This window comes from Mus caroli, chromosome 10, assembly GCF_900094665.2.
Source record: "Mus caroli chromosome 10, CAROLI_EIJ_v1.1, whole genome shotgun sequence".
In the NCBI taxonomy this organism is placed as follows: domain Eukaryota; kingdom Metazoa; phylum Chordata; class Mammalia; order Rodentia; family Muridae; genus Mus; species Mus caroli.
In genome coordinates, this window is record NC_034579.1 from 16,111,107 (window position 1) to 16,135,807 (window position 24,701).

A 24,701-nucleotide genomic window follows, 5' to 3' on the forward strand; every position below is an offset into this window, starting at 1 on the left:
CTCCCCTCCCTTCCCCTCCCCTCTCTTCCCCTCCTCTCCCCTCTCCTCCTTCCCTCCCCTCTTTTCTGTACTGAGGATCAAAGCTAAGTAAGCACTCTACCTCTAAGAGACACCCCTGGCCCTGACTTAAAACAAACAGACAGACAGCCATTATGGAAGGGAAGACAAGGCCTTACTACATACCAGACTGGCCTTGAATCCCCTGTGTATCTAGACCTGGTTTCAAACTTGAAATTCTCCTGCCTCAGCTTCAAAAGTATTGGCATTCTAGGCACCTTGTCTCTCTTAGAGACTTTCTAAAGCAAGAAGAGCTCCCATAGTTCCTCGAGGAAAATATTGTCTCCTCCTAATTGATTTCATTTAAAAATGGAGGAGGAAGCAAGCTGGGAAGACAGCCCAGTCCATAAAGTATTCAATGTGCAGATAGGAGAGGCAGAGTCCCACCAGGAGAACCCATTGTAAAACGCCAGATCCACTGGCGTTATAGTGCTAGGGGAAACAGAGACAGGAAGGTCCTTTGGGCTCACTGGCCAGCTAGCCTAGCCTACTTGATAAGTTCCAAGCCAGTGTGGGACCCTTTAGGTGAGGGCTGCAGATATGTATGGCTCATTGGTTAAGAGCACTGGCTGCTCTTCCAGAGGACCCTCACCATGGCTCACAGTGGGATTCCAGTTCCTGGAGACATGCTGCCTTCTTCAGCCCTCTCTGAGTACTGCACACATGTGGTGCATAGACAAACATGCAAGCAGAACACACTCATATATAAAACTAATTTTTTAAGGAGGATGGCCTCTTCCAAGGAAACACACCTGATCATGTCTTCTGGCTATATGCTACATGTGCATACATACCCAAATATACATGAGCCCATACAGACATCTACCTATATCTATATACACAGTAAAATGGAGGCTCCTGGGATGTAGCGCAGTGTAGAGGGCTTGCCTGGCATGTGTAGAACTGTAATGTAACAAACAAAGAGTTCCTTTCGAAATCTACCACAGGGACTGGAGAGATGGCTCAGCCGTTAAGACTACTGACTGCTTTTCCTGAGGTCCTGAGATCCTGCGTTCAATTCCCAGCAACCATATGGTGGCTCACAACCATATGTAATGGGACTTCATACCCTCTTCTGGTGTGTCTGAAGACAGCAACAGTGTACTTATATAAATCATAAATAAAATCTTTATAAAAAAAACTACCATAAACATGCAAAATACAAATCTATGAAGCAGAAAAAGTATTTACTACAAATGCTATAAAATGGACATGTTGCCTAATGTAAAAGTTAAAGATGGTGACCATAGGAGAAGGAAATTAGCCTAATTAAGTAGGCAAGAAAAATGCAAATTAAGTTGAGAAATACTTTTTGGTCTGCTGGACTCGAATTAGTATAACTTTTAAAATTGGCAAAGGTAGGGGGACAGAAACATTTTAGATTTTGCTGGTGGGTATAAGAATTGCCAGACATTCTGGAAAATTGTCTTGACAAGGAATGATGAGATATGGAAGGAACCATGGGACTTCAACTGTCTCTGCAAAGTCTGTTTCTTTGAGCTGTCTTGAAGTAAGCACTGTAGGGCATTGGCATTGTGTTCCACAGGCAGGCTGAGGCACATAGGCATTATCATTCACACATTACATTATCTTGCACACATTATATTATCGTGCACACACTACACTATCATGCACACATTACATTATCTTACACATACATTATCTTACCATATTACACTATCACGCACACATTACATCATCTTGCACACATTATGTTACTGTGCACATATTACGTTATTTTGCACACACTACACAATCACATACACATTACATTATCATGCACACATTACATTATTGTGCACACATTGCATTATCTTACACACATTATATTATCGTGCACACATTATATTATCGTGCACACATTCAAGAAATCCCATTTCTTGAAACCTCATGCTTTATTTGTGGCTGTTTTTGAAGAGACTAAAATAGAGTGTTTTGTGCTTATTTCTTTCACTCCTACTCCAGAATATGTAACTAGAAAACTCAAAGCTAGTAGTGGTGCATGCCTTTAATCCCAGCACTTGGGAGGCAGAGGCAGGTGGGTTTCTGGGTTCGAGGCCAGCCTGGTCTACAAAGTGAGTTCCAGGACAGCCAGGGCTATACAGAGAAACCCTGTCTCGAACCCCCCCCCCAAAAAAAACCCAAAAAACAAAAAACAAAAAACAAAACCCTCAAAGCTTTCCTATGCTTCGTTGTTACACTGAGTTCAAAATTGCAGTTTTCTAATTCTTATTTACCCAAGGACTTGACAATGTGGGTCAGGCATTCTCAATGATACCACACCCCCAGCACTCTACCACTGACCCTGCCCCTCCTCTCTCTAACACTGACCCCACCCCTCCTCTCTCTAACACTGACCCATACCACAGCTTGTTTATTAGTTTGTTTGTTTCTTAATTTTTGAGACCAGGTCTTACCAAGTTGATCATGCTGTTCTCAGACTGCATCCTGCCTCAACCTCCAGAGCAAATGTGCATCACTCTGCCTAACTAATTGAATTTTCTTACACTTTATTTTGCATCAATTCCAGAAAGCCTGAGTCTACCAGGAAGTTCCTATTTCCATAAAAACTACTTCCAATGAATCACGTGCCTATCTTCCTTCCTGTATCTGCATATATGAATAAGCATTGCAGAAAGTGCAAAAAATATTGTTGCAGAAATAAGGAAAACATATTGTAAATGTAAAAGAAAAAAGACACACAATGTAAATCATAAAATAGCAGAGATGAGGGAGAGAGAGAGAGATGTATGTATATATACATACACACATACATATTTGGGTAGTAAATTGTCACTGTGTCTCGAATTGGCCACTTACGTTTCTTCCCAGATGGAAAGGAACCCTCTGGTGCTGTGTCGGTCACTGTAACATCTTGTCCTCAAGGTAGCATCCTCTGTGGCTCATACGTGGGGGCTTTGGTGGTCCTGATGAGGATGGTCACATCGTCACTTATGAAGTTGGTCTGGGAAGTTGTATGCTGGATTGCTTCTGTTTTCCTCGTTCTCAGAGCTGCTGCTTTGCCATCCAGGAATCAAAAGACAAAACTAGACCTGGTCAAAGATGGCGGAGAGTTTGGGAATTGATTTGGATGGCCCTGTTTACTTATGCTCAGTCTGGTTTATTCTCTCCTTCACCTCCTCTTTGGGTTGGAAGAGATTTGCTTTTCACCTGGCAAAGCCTGGAGATGCAGATAGAGAGGGGGCCTGGTGCTCTGCATCTCTACAGAGACATAGATTTGCACTGGTCACTAACAGCTGGCCTTATGACCTTGCCCTGCTCTCCTGGCTCAGATGAGTGGCGTCCACAGTTGTAATTGTCGTAACGTTGGCTGGAGTGAAAGCCAGAGCATTGGCCTCACATGAGCTGGGTCGGGTGCCAGGCTCCAGTCAGCTGCCTCCTTTTTCTTGGTTGATTCTTCTCTTCCTCCTACCTCCTCTTTACTCACCTCTTCCCTTTCCCTCATCTCTGCTCCCTTCCTTTCCTCCTCTCTCCCTCTAAATCCATTCCTCAGCCCTTCTGTGGCTATCTTACGGATGCCTTCTGTTTTGTCATTTCAAGGGCAGGTCACAGGGCTCCAGGAACTTTAGACAACGATAACCTTGTTTTGTTCCCTGTCCCAAGTTGAGAACGCTTAGTTCAGAGTTTATCTATTGGGAACATTTGGGGTGACAATAAGGAGAGGGAGTTCATTTCGGTCTGTGCTTTTCTGAGATAATTGGGGAACAGAGAATTCTCTTTTGTTGGTGAAGAAACCTTGGAAGATCTTTTGGAATCCTTATCTTTTGTTATCTATTACTTGTTTAAATACCTTAAACACTGGCTTGCTCAGATATGACAGCCCCATTTCTTTTTATTATTATTAATTATTATATTTATTTAGATCGCAGATTCTGCCCTCCCTCCTGGTCCCACCTCACAGAGTTTTTCCCCCAATTTTCCCTTTGTTGCCTTTGTTAGAGGGTGGCCCCTCCAGCCCTGGGGCGTCAAGTCTCTACAGGATTAGGCACATCCTCTCCCACTGAGGCCAGACAAGGCAGTCCTCTGCTGTGTATGTGCTGGGGACCTCTGACCAGCCTGTGTATGCTCTTTGGTTGGTGGTTCAGTCTCTGGGAGCTCCCAGGGGGTCCAGGTTAGTTGACACTGTTGGTCTTCCTGTGGGGTTGCCATCCCCTTCAGTTCCTTCAATCCTTCCCCCCATTCTTTGATAGGGGTCCCTGACCTCCATCCAATGCTTGGCTGTGGGTCTGTTTCAGTCAGCTGTTGGATAGAGCCTCTCAGAGGACAGCCATGCTAGGCTCCTGTCTGCAAGCACAACATAGCATCAGTAATAGTGTCAGGGATTGGTGCCCACCCATGGGATGGATCCCAAGTTAGGCCAGTCACTGGTCAGTCATCCCTTCAGTCTCTGCTCCATCTTTGTTCTTGCCTTTCTTTTAGACAGGTTGGGTTGAAAGTTTTGTGGATGGGTTGGTGTCCTCATCCCTCCGTCGAGCCACTGGAGGTGGTCTCTTTAGGTTCCACGTCCCTACTCTTGGGCATTTCTGCTAAAGTCACCCACATTGACTCCTGGGAGCCCCCCCCCCCCATCCCGGGTCTCTGAGACTTCCTAGAGATTCCCTTCACCCCAAACCCACCCCAGCAGCTGCATATTTCAATTCATTCTCCTGCCCTCTGAGCCTCTCTTCTGTCTCTTCCCACACCTGATCCTGCCCACCCCTTCCCTCTCCCCTCTTCTACCTAGGTCCCAGACAGCACCATTTCTATTACTGGCAGTTGAAAATCAGTCTTCAGTCTTAGCAGCTCTGAGCTTGACTGACGGGAGTTGGAGACTTGGTTTACCGGCTAAGGGGCGTGGTCCTGAGTCAGAACTCAGGCATCATTGTGAGATGTTTTTGTTTTTGTTTTTGTTTTGTTCTCAGGCTAAAGGAAAAGTTGGAGGTTTTCCTGTACCCTTTCTCTGTACATAAAGTTACATAAGTATTCTGTGATAGTAAACGTAAAGGAAAATGACTATTTTGGATTCCTGGTATGTGGCCATGAACCAGTTTTCTGACCCATATTCTTGTCCCTCCTTGCTCAGGCTGCATTGCATGTTTTGATGCATTTGTGAATCTGTTCTTTCTTGATAATGGAGCTCTAGGAAGGATTTTTCTTTTCAAGTTTTATCTGATAAACCTGCCTGGTTCATGATTACTTCTGGAAGTAACTTTATTCATCAGAGTGCAAAGAACCATTCCAGGTTCTCAGTAATGAAGTAAGGCCTTTTCCTTCTTCTTTTTAAACATTCTTGACTGCCTTTAAAAAAAATAAAATAGGCCTTGGGACTAGAGATGAAGCCCAGTTGGCAAAATGCTTGCCTAGTATGCATGAGTTCCTGGTTTAGTCCCCAGCACCACCTAAAACAGTGGTGGAGGCATGTGCTCTACCTGGAGGGTGGAGTCAAATGACCAGAAGGTCGAAGTCTAGCAAGTTCAATGTCAGCCTGGAACACCCACAACCCTGTCTCAATTTTTTTTTTTTTTTTTAGATTTTATTTATTTATTATATGTAAGTACACTGTAGCTGTCTTCAGACACTCCAGAAGAGGGAGTCAGATCTCGTTACGGATGGTTGTGAGCCACCATGTGGTTGCTGCGATTTGAACTCCGGACCTTCGGAAGAGCAGTCGGGTGCTCTTACCCACTGAGCCATCTCACCAGCCCTCAATTTTTTTTTTAAATTAACTTTTAGGATCTATACAAAACTAACTACCACAACTTTAAAATTAGGCAGTACATGGTATATTGATGTCATTCCCTCTTGGCACAAAATACTCATAATAATAAAACTTTTCCATGAAACTTTTCAATATAGATTCTCAACTTGCTTATTCCATGCCCTTCAGATATCACTGAAATAGGAGAAAATGTTATATCTCTTATTGAAGATTCCAGTTTTATCTCAAAGGCAATGCAAAGATTTTTTTTTTATTATTTCACATAGCTATATCTGATTTGGATTATATATAAACCTCTTCCGACAAAATCACAAATTATTTATAAATACATTTTCATGGCTACAAACCATCCTTCCACCTCCTTATGACAGAGTGTGAGAGCAGAGAATCCCAAATTCCTATTCTAGAAATAGAGCCTTTCAGTGTACAGAAATGCTTCATCACGTTTCTGCCACTTTTGACACATTTACTTTAATAGAAATAGCATATGTATTACATGATGATTAATCTAAGTTCTGGGAATGAGGTGTGTCTTCGGTTATAGCCTAGGCTGACCTGGAACTCACTGTGTAACCTAGACTGGCTTTGAACTTGCAATGATCATTGCCTCATAAGAGCCATAGTTACAAGCGTGAAGCTTTTTACAATTGTTATGTTCTCCTGGAATAGCTGAACTAAGGAACTTGAAATATAACTTACAATCCATTAGCAATAAAAGCTGGTCCTTGGGATAAGTGCATATCACAAAATACTCAGAAGATCCTAGGGCCTTCATCCCAAGTTAAGATGATTTCTACAGCAGTTGAACCTATAAGCCTCTTCCACATGGTGCTGGATTTATGGTAGCAGTTGTCTCTAATGCAAACTTCTTTGCCTTATTTTTTCTAGGTATTAATATTAGAGCCAACCAAAATCTATCAGCCTTCTTACCTGTCTATCAATAATGAAGTTGAGGAGAAGACGATATCTATTTGGCATGTTCTCCCTGATGACAAGGTAAACCGAGCAATTAAGATAAGGCCTTCTGCCCTTCTGGTCTCGCCTCAGTAAAGGTGTTAATTAAGAAAAATAGTTTGACTGTTTATCTTGCCATAAGTACATGCTGTAAGATAGACATTGCTAATTTGGGGCTATGAATTTTATCAATTAGCAGGATATACTTGGTATAATTCAGATTTATAGTGTGGATGGTATAACCATTTCAAGTGTGCTAAAAATTGGGATATTTTCTTTGTTTTAGAAATTCATGCTGTAAACCAAATTATGTCCAAAAGGGGTAATTTTTCAAAATTATGCCAAAGAAATAATATTTTAAAATTTATGTTGTAAATGTCCTGTTTCTTAATTGTAGGAAGCCTGCTAGAATAAAGGCACCTGTAGGCTTGCACTGGCCCACTATAATTATCATTGTGTCTGAATGTATGTTTATCTAGATACCTGCTGAATTTCAGATTAGCACTGACTCTGTGTTGTTTGAATAAAATAAGGTAGGATATACACTTCCATTTGGTTCCTGGAAGTCCTTACCCCACCCCCACCCCCGTTGCCATATCTGCTCCTGGCAGCGTGCAGTCAACCTTTGCATGTCAGAAGTGCATTCTGATTTTGGTTTTCTTTGTTTTGAGACAGGGTCTCTATATGTAGGCTAGGCTGACCTCTAAATTTCAATCTTCCAGCCTCAGTGTCAAATAGTGAGATTACAGGTGTGATTTTTATCAGTTCTAACACTAACTCAAGTACTCTAAAAAGCAGAAATGTGCAGGACCTGCCCATGCAACAGGGGAAGCACTGTATTAGAGAAGTCTTGGGGGAAAGGTTATTTGAGGGACTTTTTGTGTTATAATTGGTTTCCAAACTACTGTTTCAGTTTTCTTTAAGCATGACTCATTCACTTGTTCCCTGGATAGCTGTTTGATGAGCACTTACTCTGTGCCAGGCAAGATAAACTCCTCCTCTCATGAGACTTACTTTCTTCCTTGGGAGGCAGTAAACCAATGCAGGAGACCTGCAGGCGTATACAGTGGTGACTAGTAAACCAATGCAGGAGACCTGCGGGCGTATACAGTGGTGACTAGTAAACCAATGCAGGAGACCTGCAGGCGTATACAGTGGTGACTAGTAAACCAATGCAGGAGACCTGCAGGCATGTATACAGTGGTGACTAGTAAACCAATGCAGGAGACCTGCAGGCGTATACAGTGGTGACAAACTACTGAGGGAGACCTACAGATGTATACAGTGGTGACAAGGTAAAAATAATGCACAAACTGGGTATGAGTTTGCAAAACTGTAAGTTAATAGACTTGAATATATTTAGATTTTATCACTGTTCTTATGCAACATGAATTTCCTAAGCCACAGTGTCCTCATTTGTACAAGGGAAGATGATGATAAAGTATTTATTATTATTTCTTTTCAATTATAATTTGTTGTTTTTTGTTGTTGTTGTGAGCAGACATTATTGCTGTGTCTGTAAACCCAGGTATTGGGAGGTATAGGCAGGAAAATCATAAATTCAAGGCCATCTTCAGCCACATGGTGAATTTCAGGCCAACCTGAGCTAAAAGAAGCCCTTCCCTCCCTCGCTTTTGATCTAAAGATTTATATGAAGTGATGCAGAGAGTGCACATCACAGAGCCCTTTATTCTAATGAGCACCACAAATATTTTAAGGATAATAACAACAATTATAAAATGACTGCTTTTTTTTTTTTTTTAATTAGAGCTGACCCCTAATTTTCAGACCTGAGAATTTAGCCTTGCTTTATGCTTTTAACAATGTGAGAGTATCATTTGGGGGACTGTAAGTATCCATTAGGACACACATTGAGCTACCTGTTGTGTGAGCCTGCAGAATAACTATAAGTTTGTGCATTGTTAGAGTGAGTCAGCACATACATTGATAGGAAAATCGCCATGTGAGTCTGATGTGCAGCTGTGGTTGGGAACAAGTTTAATAAAGGGCTGTGCGCATTCCAAATGTCTCAGTTGTAGCCAATGATGAAGAATCATTGTTTCCTTGACGTTATGACTAAGTTGGGCTCCTAGGGATGGTAGTTTTCAAAGGATGGCACCTTTGATCCTTGGCACTTGGGCGACAAGAACTGGATTAAAATCTGGATTTCTGTTGTGTGTCCCACCTGACTCGTCAGAACTCACATGCATGAACCACCAGTGTCGGAGGCTAAGCAGGCCCAGCCGTACAGCATGTTTATAATACAGGAAGAATAACTTATGCACTGAGGTATTCACATCAGCTGGGATAAGCCTTTCCCAGCTGTCAATCATGCCCAGGCCCTGTCTATCAAAACATTAGCAAGTCACCTGTCACAGAAACCAGACAGCTGCCCTGCAGCACCCTGATTCTGATTGTCCTGATATTTTAAGTTATTGTATGTTTGAATACATTCGGTCCTGTTAAGTCTGATAAGGGGTAGTGTTTAGGCAGACAGGCTACAGGCTGGATAGCATGAAACCACCCAATGAGTGTGCAGTTATCCATTTTCAAAAGGATGTCTGTGCATCTGCCTCCAAATGGCTTCTCTCAGAACTGTGACCTTTTCAGATCCAACCTGTGGAGTGCTGGCTCCACTACCATGTTCATGAGACAACTGTGGACTAGCTGCACTAGACTTTTATAGTTTGCCCACTAACAGGTTATAATAACTAAAGGATCTTCACACGACAAAATACATCTTATACGAGCTAATATCGGCCACTAGGAGTGGTGTTATGAGGCCCAGCTATCTAGCCCTTAATGTAGAAAATTCCAAAAGGTACTATTGTCTTTTTTATAGTACTAACTTATCCATAAAGGGACCTGCCTTGGTGAGAACTTTCTGACAGCTAAGGCATTCTCTGTGTTCTTTGTGAGGAGAGACTGGCAGACACCACGTCAGTAGCATTTCTAGTATATAACTGAGCCCTCCCTTGGAGCGAGCGTTCTGTGACACCTGAGGAGGCCTGTGAGGAATAATGTGATGAAACGCCTGCCGCTTCCTCCCTATGAGGAGTTCTGTGGCTTGTGGGACCATGCTGGCTTCTGGGGAAGACCTTGTGGACCTTTGGTCGATGAAGTTCAGTGAGGATCAATAAGCTTCTTTTGGAAGCTTCTGGAAGGACTCGGAGTCTGGGCCTTGGTTTGGAGCAGGACTGGAAGAGAAAAGGGAAAAGAATGACCTCGGCTTGGAAGAAGAGAGCAAAGTCCCACGGAGGCAGTGTAAGCAAGTGTGAGCCTGGGGTGTTCAGGGTCGATAGGAGCCTTTCCTGCTTACCAGGGAGAGGTGATGATGGCAGTGGCAAATATATTGGTAGGCAGGGTGATAAAAAATCACAATTTGTTTCCTGAATGAGGAAAGAGAATTTAGACATGTGCTGTCTGTCATTGAAGCCACTTAAAGTCTAAGGGCTGGCAAGAAGACAGCATAGAATAGCCAGGATAGGGTCAGAGTGAAGCTGCTGCGAAGGTGGAAAAGCTTGTATTACCTGTTGCTTGCTGAGTGACCTGGGCCATCCAGATAACTCTTCCTGTAGCCTCCTTACATGAAGAAAAGACAATAACTTATAGGAGAGTGCATGTGATAATTACCAGGAGTCCCCCAGCACAGGGCTAAATGCACAGAACTTCCGTCAGTGATGTTACCACTGTGACTATAAGACATATCTCAGCTTGACATAAGAGTTTGGGAATCTTGGACCCTGGAGGGACAGGAAAAAGGCTGCTAAAGGAAAGAACCAGAAATGAAGTAGTCAAGGAACCTAGAGCAGGAAAGGGGGGTTGCAGCTGCAGAGTGGCGGGTCACTTGAAAAGAAAAGGGGAAAAAATGTATAATGTCATTAGGAAGATTAACTAAATGGAACTATTAAGTGTTAGTGGTTCAAAGTCTAAGAGTGATAACACCAGCAAGTTCTAGGTTTCACCTAGAAGGGAAAGGTGAATTCTGGGGGAGGTTCATTTTGGACCCGGACACTTGGAACTGATGACCTACAAGCACCTACAGAGATACAGTTTGTTCAGACAATCCCGGGCATAATCAATGTGTGTTCTAATCATACCTCTTTGAAGTGCACTGCCTTGTTTACAACACTCTGAAGTAGATGCAGACATGGTCTTATACTGGGTGGGGAGCAAGACTAGGAGAGATCTTCAGAGGCTTAACCGGAAAGAGCAAGGTTACCCAGGGACACTTGGAACAGAATGCGACTAAAGGAATTAGCGATGAACACAGTCCTAGAATGAGTGCAGAGCCAATGGATTTTGGAAGACAGGAAGAGAACAAGGACGGAGCCAGAGAATTTTGGAAACAGTACTTCTTCCAACTAGATGTTTTGTTTGCTCTTTCAGAAGGGTTCTCTGTTAAGTGGGTCTGGTGTGGATGTTTTTATTCTCTCTGACAATTTTTACAGTATGCTAAGAAATGCATGTGTTAAGATATAAATGGGTATGTGAGGAAGGGTTATTAGCTTAGGCTGTGAATTAGCCACCATCTACTTCTGTGTTCTTTAAAAAAAGTTATTTTATTTTGCTTGCATGCATGTATATGCAACGTATGTATTTTGGGGGCCTACAAAGATCCAAAGAGGGCCCGGGATCCATCAGAACTGGAATTATAGATGTCCGTGAGACATCCTGTAGGTGCAGGGAATAAGCCTGGCCTCTCTGTGGATGCTCTAACTCCTAAGCCACCCCTCTGCTTCTCCCACTGTCTCTTGACGTGTGTGGGCGGCACCTGTGGTATCCCATCCCCTGTAGTGGTCAGAGTAAAATAGTCCATGTACCAAGGCGTCAGCTTTTGCAAACCAGCGTCCCTCTGGGTTGTAAGTTGATTCTCTGTAGACATCCATTCAGTCCAAATCTTGAAGAACTGCCTTACTGCATGAGGCACAGTTAATGAATCCCAGCCCTGTACCTGTTCCCTTTGGGCGTTTGCTGTTTCCAGTCAGTACCTGAGTGTATCGTGGAAGAAAATCCTAGAGAGAGAGAAGCCTCGTGCAAGGCATTCTGTGTGGTTATTTGAAATCCCTCTCTCTCCCTTTTAGGGTTGAAATTTAAGCAACCTGTGTTTTTAGCCTGTGGTGTGGCTTCTCAATCAGGAGCGTGGTTGGCAGGGACCCTTCAGCACCCAAAGGCTGCCTGCGCTCTCTTAGCCCAGCTCTTAGCAGTGGCCATGTAGAGTGGCCAAGATAACTGTGTGAAGGATTCTTACCCAGTTCAAGGTGGTCAGTCTTTCCTGTTTATGCTGTGTTGGTCATAACTCCCAAGTAAAACAGCTCAACCAAGAAGGAAACGGTATTTCCTATCCTGAGAAATTCAGAGACGGGTTCTTTCTGAGGGGGATTTTGTACCCAAGTTCTGAGCTGAGTTCTCTGTAAGTTGTTGGCTGACTTCTCATGGTCATAAACAGCTACTCCAGGCATTGCCTCATACAGACAGCATCCCAGAAAGGAGAATCCAGCCCAAACCTTCATAACAAAAGCCAGCCACCTACCTGTAAGGAACTTGAACTTATCATGGCCAGTTTAGACGAAATTCCCTGCCCCAGCAAATCCTGAACAATAACAACAACAACAAATCCAAAAGCCCTGTTGTTACTGTTAGCTAGGGAGAAGTGACAAGGGAGGAATGGCTGTTACCTCAGGTAAGCAATAAGGCCTGACAGTATAATTATTAAATTATTACTACCACTTTCACTGCTAACTCCTACTTCTTATTCCTGCCCTGGGCAGGGCGTGGAATTTGGGGTGGATCAGTTCCTAGAAAACGGTGCTTCTTTGCTGTTGTTCAAACAAACAGACCCCATGGTGTGGGGTCTGCTGGGGCTAATTAACCTCTCCCGGCTCTGCATCTCTGGATCCTGGTTCTTACTCTGCAGCTCACCAGTGCCTCCCTGTGGTGAGTCCCTGCTAGCCGTGACGGTCGGGCCTCCTCCAGTGCAGTGGCTGCAGCTTAGGCTTTGAACTTAAGAGTACTGTAGTGAGATGTGTCCAGGCAGAGCAGCCTTCGGGGAACCAGATACTCGGGAAATGGTCTGCTCTTTTCCTACCAAACCAGCCTGGTCTATTGAGGAACCCCTCCTTGGTTTCTCCCAGTGCCACTTTAGAGCTGTGTGTACTTGCCACCCAGCCTGCTCTGCTCTCATTCCCAGTCCCAGCCCAACCATGGTCTTGGGCAACAGCTCAGCGGCAGACTGCAGAGGTAAGGCTGCACTGTGCGTTTGAGTCAGATATAGGTCAGCAGCGAAGTCTGGGTCACACAGTTATGTAGACATTTTGACCTCATGTTGACAGACAATAGGAGCGAATATGAGATTGAGAGCAGAGGCCGAAGGCTGCTGTTTTAATTTGCTGCTGTCTAGTATTGGTTCCTTTATATGTGGCCTTTCTTTTTCTTAATTTAAATGTATACACACATTTTCATCGGTTTACTGGTTCACCGATGTGTGCAAGTACATGTGCACACATGCATGTATGTATATGTCCAGGTGCACATGCATATGTGCGTGTGTGTGAAGGCTGAGGACAACTTCAGGTGGCATCTTCATGAGTGCTGACCCTTTTGAGACAGGGTCACTGAATGGCCTTGGATTCACCAGGTAGGACAGAATGGTTGACTTCCCGCCTCTGCCCCACTCAGGGATTGCATGGGGCCTGCCACTCCCTGGCATTTTTACATGGGTTCTAAGGAATCAAACTCGGGGCTGTGTTTGCAGGGTAAGTGCTTTAGTGACCTAGTCATTGCCTCAGCTCCCCATTAGGCCTTTCTGCATTGCCCTCCCTCCCTGGAACTCACAACAGAATTTGCTCAAATCCCAGTAAGGTGCACTAAACACTGGTTTTTTAATAGTTTGCATCAAACTTGAGAGGGCCTATCCGCACTCCTGGTTGGATGGCCCTAGGAAAGACATAGGAGTTGTGGATAGAGATTGTAGGTTTTTGGGTTGCTTTTGCCAAGAGAAGAGTTCTAGACCACCTCAAAGCTGCAAAGCTCAGCTTCTGTTTCACTAGCCAGGACAAGGCCACAACCTCAGAGCAGTGGGGAAGGGGCTCTTTTCATGGTTGTTTTACATATCATACTATTAATTGCATGCTGTGGTCAAACATTTGATGAGTTTTTCAATGTCTGTTATAACTTTTACAGAGGGTAAAAAAATAATTAAGAAAATAATTAGGGTAGTTTCGCTGTTATTGAAGGAAGAGATCAAGCAGGAACGACATCTAAAGAATCCCAGGCAGGCTCTGGCATGGGTGTTAGTTGGTGATGGCATGGGTGACAGTCTTGTCACTGTTGTCAGTCACAAGATGGAAGGCCACTCGCTGGTTTAGTAGATGAGCTTGAGACATTGTTCATTGCCTAGTGTAAGTTCAGAGTCATCCGCTGGGTCTTCGCTCTTACAGACAGAGTTCTGTAGATGGATAAGTTCGCTCCAATTGGCTGTCAGACTCCTAAATAAAGAACCATCTACTGGAGCCTTGTAAAGGAAGTCCATTGGATTTCAGCATCTGATCGGCAAGTTCAAAAAGAAACTGAATCCTGTTGGCTCATTTTTATAGGACTGTCTAGAAAAGCTTTAAAAACAAAACAAAACAAAACAAAACAAAACAAAACAAACAAAAAAAAAAAACTGTGTGGATGTTCTGAATAAAGCTGATAGAAAACTGAATAAAATCCCAAACTGATGTTGATGGCAGAGTATCTGGCCGCCTTCTTCAGTCAGGGAGCAGGTGATTAAGGAATTAGCTATTGCTAAGTGGAAGGACTGAAAGCCAGGGTATAGCGCATGGCCAGCTGAACTAGCACGCAGGCCCCACACCAAACCAGGTAGGAAGGCTAAGGTAAAAAGCTCACCTTGTACATATATGTCAGTCTGGGAGATGTAGGGAAAATGATTGCAGAACAATTATTTGATAATAATTAGGATATTTTAGTCATGGTTGAGAGATAAATTTTAAGTTTTTAAAACATGAATTCTATGAATCACTCATGTGTCACATAATAATCAAATTTTTATGTCCAAACATTATTAGCATATTAAGTTTTGCATAAATTATGTAATAATTCCTTTGAGCTGTAATGGACAGTCTACATGCAGATACACTCTGACACACACACATACACACGTATTAATTTATGAAAAATAAAAAGATACAGAGGTTTTGTTGAAATTTCTACCTAAAGTTAGTTCCAAGCTGGCTGTGGGGTGTACTTCTGGAATCCTAGCACTCAAGAAGCTGAGACCGAACAATGGCAAGTTCATGGCCAGCCTGGGCTATACAGATTGATTTTCTCTCTCAGAAAAGATATGCTAAGTCTGGGGAGATGACTTGGTCAGTAATGTGCTTCATAGAAGCGTGGAGACGGAGTTCCAGTCTTAGAACCAGCACTTTAAAAGCCCAGGAGTGGAGCGTGTGCACCCACACTCACTCCCAAACCTGGGGACATGGAAACAGCTGCCCGTGGGGCCCAAGAGCAAAGCTGCACCACACTGGAGAAATCAGGAAGGACAGGCGAGGTTGTCCCGAGGCCGCCACATGCATTTGCACGCGTGTGCTTCCAAACCCCATACATGTGAACTCAAACACACAAGTGCAAGGAAGGTAGCTGGCAGCTAGCCCAAAGGAATGTGAGCTTATTCACTGGAGCCACTGTGCTACCATAGCCTCTCAGCTACCCTGATCACTTGGTTGTTGCTTTGTTTCGTTCTGGTGTTTACTTAAAATTAAAGCACAGTAGTTACAACTAAAATCAAAGTTTAAATTTCATGACAGTAATTCTTGCAGGCTTTTTGAAAGCTGTTGTCTTGAAGTACAGATGTTATTAAATAAACATCACCCTCGTGGGCTCAGTCAGATGATCTCCTCGTGAGGAGCTATACATCAGGAAAACAACTTTGTTTTTAAAAAATAATAATATTAAATGATTTTATGATTTTTTTTCCATTTATTGTTCCTCATCTTCTCCTGTGTTTCAGAAAGGTATACATGAGTGGAACTTCGGTGCTTCCTCTGTCAGGGGAGTAAGGTAAGGCTCCCTGGTCCACTTGGTGTACTTAGAAGACTCGCTTCTGAGATATTCATAGCATATTTTATTAAATTAAATCATAATTTAAATTTGAAAAACATTTCAAGAACCATTCTTTGTTATAAAGACTCAGCCTTCAGCCTCTCGGCCTGCTGTGAACAGTACCTCACCATCGTTAGATCCTTGAGCTGACCCCATGCTTGTGACTCCAGGGTAAATGTGAACTGTGGCCTGGAGTCAGCATGTGGCTATAAGGGAGCCGTGTAGAGGTCTTCCCGCTGGCTGACCTTTTGGTTAAGGCTGTAAGATGGCTTCCTGACCTTTGTGTTACCAGGATCTGTGGATCCAAGCTCTGCAGGACATCAACCAGGCTACACCCTGAACTCCAATTAATGATGACATACAAATAGGAAATTCATTAAATTTTCCCCCAAGGTTACTGTTGGTGCAATTATGTTTGTGAGGTCACAGTGACAAACCAGTTCAGTTCTAAAACTTTGTCATAATGCCAATGACTCAGAAAAAGAAAAAAAAAAAGTGCTCTCTCCTGGGGATTAGAAATAAGGTTATGGGTCAGAATCGAATGTCAGCAGTTAAGTGTTTGAAACTTTGTCGTCTAGAAGTCCAGGTCTCTAGACTCATTCAACATTCAGGCCAAATTCTGTTTACTACTGTTTGTCCCCACCACCACCACCACCCCCACCCCCATGGAAATGGGAGACAACAAACAGACTTCTGCAGGCGGGTTGTGCAATATCCTGTTGCTTTTGCAAGGACTGTAGTTGGTTTTGTTAGAGCATGAACTGGTAGAGTAGTGAGTCACAGATAATTTTAGTTTCCCAGGTAGAGCTACCTGTTACCTCAGGAGTGATTGAATAGAAGCAAGCGAGATGAAGCAGCTGACTCATGTCTTTCCAATCAATACCTTCTCAAAGCTCTAAACGCTTAATATTCAACCACTAAAGCACTCGTCAGCAAGGTGCTCCTGACTTACTGCTGCCTTCTTCAACAGTCCATCCGCTGTAGTTGCTCTGCATTTCCATTCCACCTCAACAGATCTGTTTTACATCGAATTAGCCCTTGTTAATTAGGCCTGGCAGCCCATCCTTACAGTTCTTGTGACTCATGGCGTGTACATAGCATACCTCCCGCCATCTGGTGATTGCTGGTTCTGCTCTGTAACTTCAAAGACTGTCACCTTTACCTGGCTTCCTCCTCTATAGAGAAAGGGTGACAAACCGAGGAACAACCCAGCCAGCTCCACAGTTTGCCTGGCATCACCCATGTACCCAGCTCAAGTCAGTGGCATTTATTGAGCACCAGCTGTGTACCATATTAAGTCCTGTTCTGCTAGAGCTATGTAGGTGGTGAAGCTAGCAAGTCCTCTTGAATAATTTGCAGTCAGATGGGAAGGGGGACAGCCAGTGGTGGTGTGGTGTGAGGTGAGCAGTGGCTTACTAGAAATGCATTTAGAGCCAAGAGCACAAAGCCCTTCTTGCTGGAGTAGAGATAGGGTAGCTAGGGTGGGGGAGGGCTCACCTGGCCTGAGATGATGATGACAGTCTTATTTTAAATCTTGGAAAATAATAAAGTCTAGCCATGGTGACACACGCCTGTAATCCTTGTACTCGGGAGGCCGGATCAAGAAAAACCTGAGTTCAGGGAAAGTCTGTGCTTTGTAGTGAGTGTGGGGTCACCCTAAGGCACACAGGTAGGCCATTTCTCAAAAACCAAATGAAGCTGCACGTCCCCAAATGAAGAAAACCAAAGGTGACTGAATAAGGCTTGATAAGTTACGTTCATTGGCCAAGTAGGGACCTTTGCTTGTTTTATCAATAAAGTTTTGTTAGACAACAGCCATGGTCTCATTTGTAGCTAAGGCTTCCATGCTCCAATAGCAGAACTGAATGGTTTGGCCTGTAAAACCTAAAATATTTAACTATCAGGCCCATTACAGAAAACATTAGCCAACTTTTGGCATAAACCACCAAACTCCAAACTCTTCATGTTGTTCTGCAGTAAAGCACTTGTTGTGTCCAGTTCAAGCTGGTCCACATTGCTTTGCTCCTTTAAAATCTCTACGGCTAGTGCAGTGCCTTTACTACCTGTATGAACTGTCTCCCTAGCTCTGGAAGTTTCTCCCATAGGCCGAGAATCACTGAAACCAGGCAGCTAGTTGGTGTGTATGCATCCCGCACAGTGTGGGTCAGTGCCGATAGGACTCATCTCCATACCAAACCCAACGTGTAGCTCATGTATATGTTCCACACAGCAGAGCTGCGCTGCTCTGCAAAGATGAGTAGGACTAATACCTAATGTTTGTATTATGGTCTGGGGAATATCGCTCTTGAAAGTGCTATTTGTAAATGGCAGTGATGCTGTCCGTAGCAGGGTTTGATATAGAAACCACTTATTTTTCATTAGAGGTATGTGGAAGCGATGTTTGTTTGAATAATGTGGGGTTTTGGTTTGTTTCAGCATCTCCAAGTTTGAAGAACGATGCTGTTTCCTTTATGTGCTTCACAATTCTGATGACTTCCAAATCTACTTCTGCACAGAACTTCACTGTAAAAGGTATGCGCTTGTCACTGTGTGTGAAACGGGCTGTTTTCACTTGATCGCTGCTTTCAAGTAAAACAAGTGGCTTCTGAATGGCGAGGTGGTTACACACATACTCTCTCTCTCTCTCTCTCTCTCTCACACACACACACACACATGGCAAAGCAGTTACACACATACTTTCACACACACATAGTGAGGCGGTTACACACATACTCTCTCTCTCTCTCTCTCTCTCTCTCTCTCTCTCACACACACACACACAAACACATGGCAAAGCGGTTACACACATACTCTCACACACACATAGTGAGGCAGTTACACACATACTCTCTCTCTCTCTCTCACACACACACACACACACACACACACACGGCAAGGTGGTTACACACATTCTCTCTCTCGCTCACACACACACACACACACAGCAAGGTGGTTACATACACAGAGAGAGCGGGGTGGTTACACATACATACCACACAGCAAGGCAGTTGTACACACTTTACTTGAATCCTGCTTTATAAGCATGCGGCATTGGATTCGGGGGTTCTGTCTATCAAATCAAGCCTTTGCCTAGTCACAGTGTATTTTACACAAAACATCAGCCGGCAGGTTAATTGTTTAATACAGTGCCTCATTTCTTAAAATACTTACTTATTAGAAATGAGTGCCCAATTTTGCATGATCAAATTCTTTAGCGTAAACTCACGACTGTCTGCAACTGTGACCCTGCCTCCTCTAGAGCTTCCTGGTGAGTGTAAGCAATAAGTACCTGAGCCCCACTTCAGACTAATTATACTGGCCTCTCTGCTGGCCATGTGGCCTGGTAATCTATACCAGTGAAATCGACAGTGCCCCCCACCCCCGCCCCCACTCCAAATCTATGATCTTTACTATATGCTTGCATTGCTCTCCCCGGATAGACTGCTCTTAGTTACATATTCCATATCCCCTTAGAACAGTGATGGGCCACCTGCGAGGTAGAAGATTAATGACCACTTAGAAGACAGAGCAGAGGTGAAAGCCAGTCTGGATTTAAATGTCATTAACTGTTCTCTTTTCAAGTAACCTCCACAATACATGACTGAGACACCGACTCGGTAGACAGTGACTTGCTTTTATCTTGATGCTCATCCCCAACTTAGCATCCATTTTAATCTTTAGTGGTATCCTAGTAGGTACGTGTGATTACCATCTTCAGTGAAAGAAATAAAGAAATAAAACTTTTGGAGAGGTAACCACCTTAAAATCATATGGCCAATAAGGGAAAAAAAATGGAGCCTTGACCCGGGCACATGGGACTCCGTATCATGCTCCGGAGACAGTCACACTGGAAGGTTTTCCATTAGTGGCTGGTGTACAGTCATGTTTCACTTGAAAGCCATTGTCTAGCGTTCTTTTGCTTACATTTCCCTCTTGAGTGATCTTAGTTTTGTTTCTAACATATCATGCAATTTAACCTTTCTCAGAGTTTACTGTTACCCTAATCAGTCATGGGATTTTGCTTTGCTTTCATTTCATTGACATCTAAGACATGCGCACTAGGCATGGAGGATAAAAACTGGGGGAAGAGAGCCAGACATGGGGGTGCACACCTCTAATCCCAGCACTTCGGAGGCAGAAGCAGTCAGATTTGTGAGCTCAAGGCCAGCCTGGTCTGTTTTGGATGGGAGTGGAGGGAATGGGGAGAGAAGAATTGGGGGAGGAGAAAAACATGACCAAAATATATTGTATGAAAAAAGTTGTTTTCAATAACAAAAGAAAGTAGACACAAGGGAATGCTGTAATAGGTTGCAAACTCCAAAATAGCTCCAGTTAGTGGTTCCCATTAGGCAGAACAGTTTGGGGCCCTAAATGTTCAGTGAGTATTTGTTAAATGGGTGGATATGTGAATGGGTGGACAGATAAAATGAGGCACAGAAATCGTTTCTGAGTTGTATAGGAAAACTCGTCACATGGTAACCTGCTCTGCCTATGTGGCCTTACATAGAGCTGCCTGTTAGACAAGCAGCCCTGTATACAGTACTTTCCATATATTATATATGAATCAGTGGCCTCAAGCTTACTCAGAGGGTAGAGGACAAGTTTATTTCTCAGATACCTTGCTTGGTGCTGAAACTAACCTTAGAAATAAAACATAGCATTTAAAAAATTGTATCAAAAGAGGTGGCTGTCACCTGTGCATAAGTAAGCCAGTCTGCCCTAATTTGAATCAACATTTTAGACAATACTTATAGGATCTCTATATATAATAATGGAGTGCTCAGGCAAAAGATTTAGTAACAGATCAAATTTACAGGTGGTAGACATTCTGGAATATCCAGGATATGGGTATTTTGTTGTTTTAAATAACAATTGTTGCAACAAAGCAACATTAACGTTTGTGAAGGCAGTGTGCTGTGTGTGTAGGCTACAAGTGTTACTATAAGTCTCCTCCAGGCCAAGAAGCCTGAATATCCCCTGCTTTACAGTTCCGTGCCCAGAGAGATGGAAGAGTTTGCCTAAGGTCACATAGATACCAGTAACCTTGATCTGATGGTCCACGTCCTCAGCAGTGCTGACTTTGTCTGTCCCCGGCCGTCTAGTTCCATGTTACATATACTATTATTTGCAGTCAGAAATTTCTAGAAAATTTCTAGAAAACCCTATCAACCTGAGATTTCTTTTTGAATTCCCACCCCAATCCCTCCCAACCCCCAACACACACAATACTAATCCTGGTGGTTTATTTACCTATAGACTCTTGGTTCTTGAATTTTATTTTTCTGAAGTCAATTTGGGATATATTTATTTACAGTGGTTGGGCTTGGGATCTTTCAACTTGAGCAAAAACTGAGAGTGTGGTGCTCAATTCACCAGAGACCTCACTTCCTGTAGCTTTTCAGCTGGTGGCCGACCAGCATGCTACTCGTGCTGAACTATCAGTTAGATACAGGTACTGTATTCACTACGTTCTGTGGACTGTTTGTTTCTGCATAAATTAGGCTTGTGTCCCATGGCTGCCCAGTTATTGACTGATGTCAAAGCTTTCCTCACACTGGAGGCAGGGTGGGTTTTGTGTCCAAATGAATTTCCCACCTAAGATATTGTCAGTTCATGATGGGTTTACTGAGCAGTGAAGAACCATGTGCACCTAATAGTACATTACTGTGAACACCAGCTCTCATCGTTGTAGGTTTTTTGAAATGGTGAATACCATCACGGAAGAGAAGGGGAGAGGTGCGGAGGACGGAGACTGTGAAGGTGACTCCCTGGAGGTAATGACTGAATTCAGCATGCATTTTACAAATGAGCAACTGAAAGCTGACTTCAAGGGGGATAGGAAAGAATGAGGCTCATCGCTGTGGTGGGGTGAAGCATGGACGCACTCAGAGTCTAAATTTCCTTTTATTAAGAGGGCTGGACAGGTGGCTGTGTAGTTAAGAGCCCATTCTGTACTTTCAGAGGACCTGGCTTCAGTTCCCAGCACCCTTGTCCAACAGCTTATAATAGCCTGGTCTACAAAGTGAGTTCCAGGACAGCCAGGGCTATACAGAGAAGCCCTGTCTCAAAAAATAAATAAATAAATAAATAAATAAATAAATAAATAAATAAATAAATAAGAAATAGTAATAATAACAATAATTACTAATAATTTTATGGTTGGGGATCATCACGACATGAGGAACTATATTAAAGGGTTGGGGCAGTAGGAGGGTTGAGGACCACTGTCCTCAGAGGAACTGAGCTGCCATTTTTTACTTACATGATCATGACTCACTCTATCTTGTCTGTGGAGATGTTAACCTCAATGTGTGGGCCACAGTGTCCTTACTTTTTTTTCCTAGTCTCCCCCTGGCTATGTTGAACAAAACACTCAGTGAAAGTTCTGGGTGATAAAATCTCTCTGGCCCTCGGTCTGAGTTTGGTCATGAACTCACTATGTAGTCAAGGCTACCTTGAGTTCTAGATCCTCTCACCTCTGCCTCTCAAGTGCTGGGATCGCAGGTGTGTGGCACTGCCACCATTTTGAAATTGACAAGCTAGCGTTAAAGTGAAATTGAAAAAAGAAAAAACTATAAACCAATACCCAAGATCAGGATATGTGCATTTTAGATTGCTTTGGTAATTTCATCCCACTCTCTGAACTAAAAAATAAAATAAAATAAAATAATTTAACTGTTACTCAGTAGAGGTAACAGTTAAAGGAAAAATTTTAATATACTAACCAATCATTACTGCTTACACCTAAAGTTAGAGTCTGTAATTATTTAATGGTTTTATAAATTTTATATTGCTTCTTAAAGGTATAAGAACATGGTAGATGTAATTTAGAAAAAAAAAATTCTTGGGCTAGAGAGATGGCTCAGCAGCTAGGAGCACTGCCTGCTCTTCCAGAGGTCCTGAGTTCAGTTCCCAGCAACCACATGGTGGCTCACAACCATCTGTAATGGGATCTGAAGTCCTCTTCTGGTGTGTCTGAAGACAGCTACTGTTCCTCACATACATAAAATAAATAAATAAATAAATCTTTAAAAAAAATTTCTAAAAAATTATAAAAAACATTCTCAGTGTGTTAGCTTGCTGGTCACAGGAGTAGTAGACAGTAATACTTATTTGTATGAATTATATATTTGTATCAGGTCTCTGAACTCCTATTTCAATGTTCTTTTGACCCTTAGAATCTGTGTTTTATTTGTGTTAAATTTAGTGTTGCTTGATACAAATCCATTGTCAGAGTAAAGAGAATAATCACTAAATAAAATCATGAAGTCTTAGGCAGGAAAATCCATAAAATCCCTCATAATCCCTCATAACCCCATATATTCCTTGTTTTTCTTTTTCTTTTCTTTTTTTTTTTTTTTTTTTTTCTGGTTTTTTGAGACAGGGTTTCTCTATATAGCCCTGACTATCCTGGAACTCTTTCTGTTTTTTTAAAGCATCAACATCTACCTTCTGTCTCATTTTTTTCCTTTGAAGAACTACATACATTTTGACAAAAAATATGCATGTATTGTATCCAGGCTATGGTAACAGTAACCAGAGGTAGACAAGGGTGGTTTTGTGATTGGACCACTAGTTGGGGACTGGGAATTAATTTCTGTCAATGCACCACATGGCACACGGGTTTTATTTGCCTAGTGTTTGTGATTGATGTGTCTGGCCTCGGTCTCTTGTGTAAGGGAAGTGGCTCACTTTGCAAAGAGCTCTGTTTGGTAGGAGCATTTGGAGTAGGTGTTGGGAGAGGCCCTTCCTGGCTGAGCAGGTCTATCAAAACTTCTGTGACCAATTAAATAAAGAAGGGAATGCAAATGTCATCCTCTGGAGACATCTAGAGGGTTCTGTTCAATCAGCTGACCTCTCAGAACCCGGTAGGCATGTTCGATACTGCTCTGGTCCATCAGAGCGTTCCTGCACACTCTTCTCCACTAAGTGTGGGAGCGCCAACCAAGCTTCTGTGGTAGGGAACTTTCTTATTTGTCTACCTTTGTGTCACATCGGAATCATTTAAGCTCTCTGACACAGAATGATTTTCATTCTCAATGGGCTTTACAGCCTCGTCCAAGAACTCAACCATCTCCTGTTTTACGAGTTTGGACTCTCTTTGCTATGGTGCCTCAGCTATTGCTAAATTTGTTGTTTTTAAATAACAATAGTCACAACAAAGCAACATGAATGTCAAGAATGCAGTGTGCTGCAGATAAATTTTACAAATATTACTCCTAGGTATCTTCCAGTCTATGAAGCTGTCCTATTTGTTCCAGTCTATGAAACTATGTTATGGTTGTTCCGTTAGCATACATTCATGAATGGCTACAGTAGTCTTCTAAACAGAAGGATGTTGGAGCCCACCTGGCCTCCTCTTCTCAGTGTCTTTCATAACCAGAGCTCTATCATTAAGCCTTAACTGACATCTTACATGATGTATAACTTTCCTATATATATCTAATGGTGTTTTCTAAACTATTTTCAACATTTCCTATTTAAATTATTTTATTAGCATGCTACTGGATTAAAATGAAGTGCTTCACTTCCTGACTGCAAACAGAAGTCAAACTTCAACCTGTGTATGATAAACCAAAACTCAATTCCTTTTTTTCCAAGCCTCTATCCTGTATAAGAATTTTATTAGAGGTTCTCTTAAAACAATAATTGAGATTTGTATGCACAATTATTTTGTGTATACTTCAACTGGATTGGAGTAGTTTCAACATACATACCAATTCATGGAGCCTTTGGGTACATCCGCTCAGCAAAATGAAAATCTCGCAGGGGCCTAGCAAACACAGAAGTGGATGCTCACAGTCAGCTATTGGATGGATCACAGGGCCCCCAATGGAGGAGCTAGAGAAAGTACCCAAGGAGCTAA

General features: G+C 42.8%; 1 protein-coding gene across 1 annotated transcript in view; it reads left to right on the forward strand.

Annotated features, from left to right (window-relative positions):
- Positions 1-24,701, forward strand: part of Map3k5 (mitogen-activated protein kinase kinase kinase 5) — a 195,453-nt gene that overhangs the window by 114,789 nt on the left and 55,963 nt on the right. The window contains exons 11-14 of the mRNA XM_021174435.2: positions 6,665-6,772; positions 15,744-15,793; positions 18,272-18,367; positions 21,528-21,609. Of these exons, the coding sequence (XP_021030094.1) occupies positions 6,665-6,772; positions 15,744-15,793; positions 18,272-18,367; positions 21,528-21,609 (336 nt within the window). The remainder of the gene's footprint in view (positions 1-6,664; positions 6,773-15,743; positions 15,794-18,271; positions 18,368-21,527; positions 21,610-24,701) is intronic.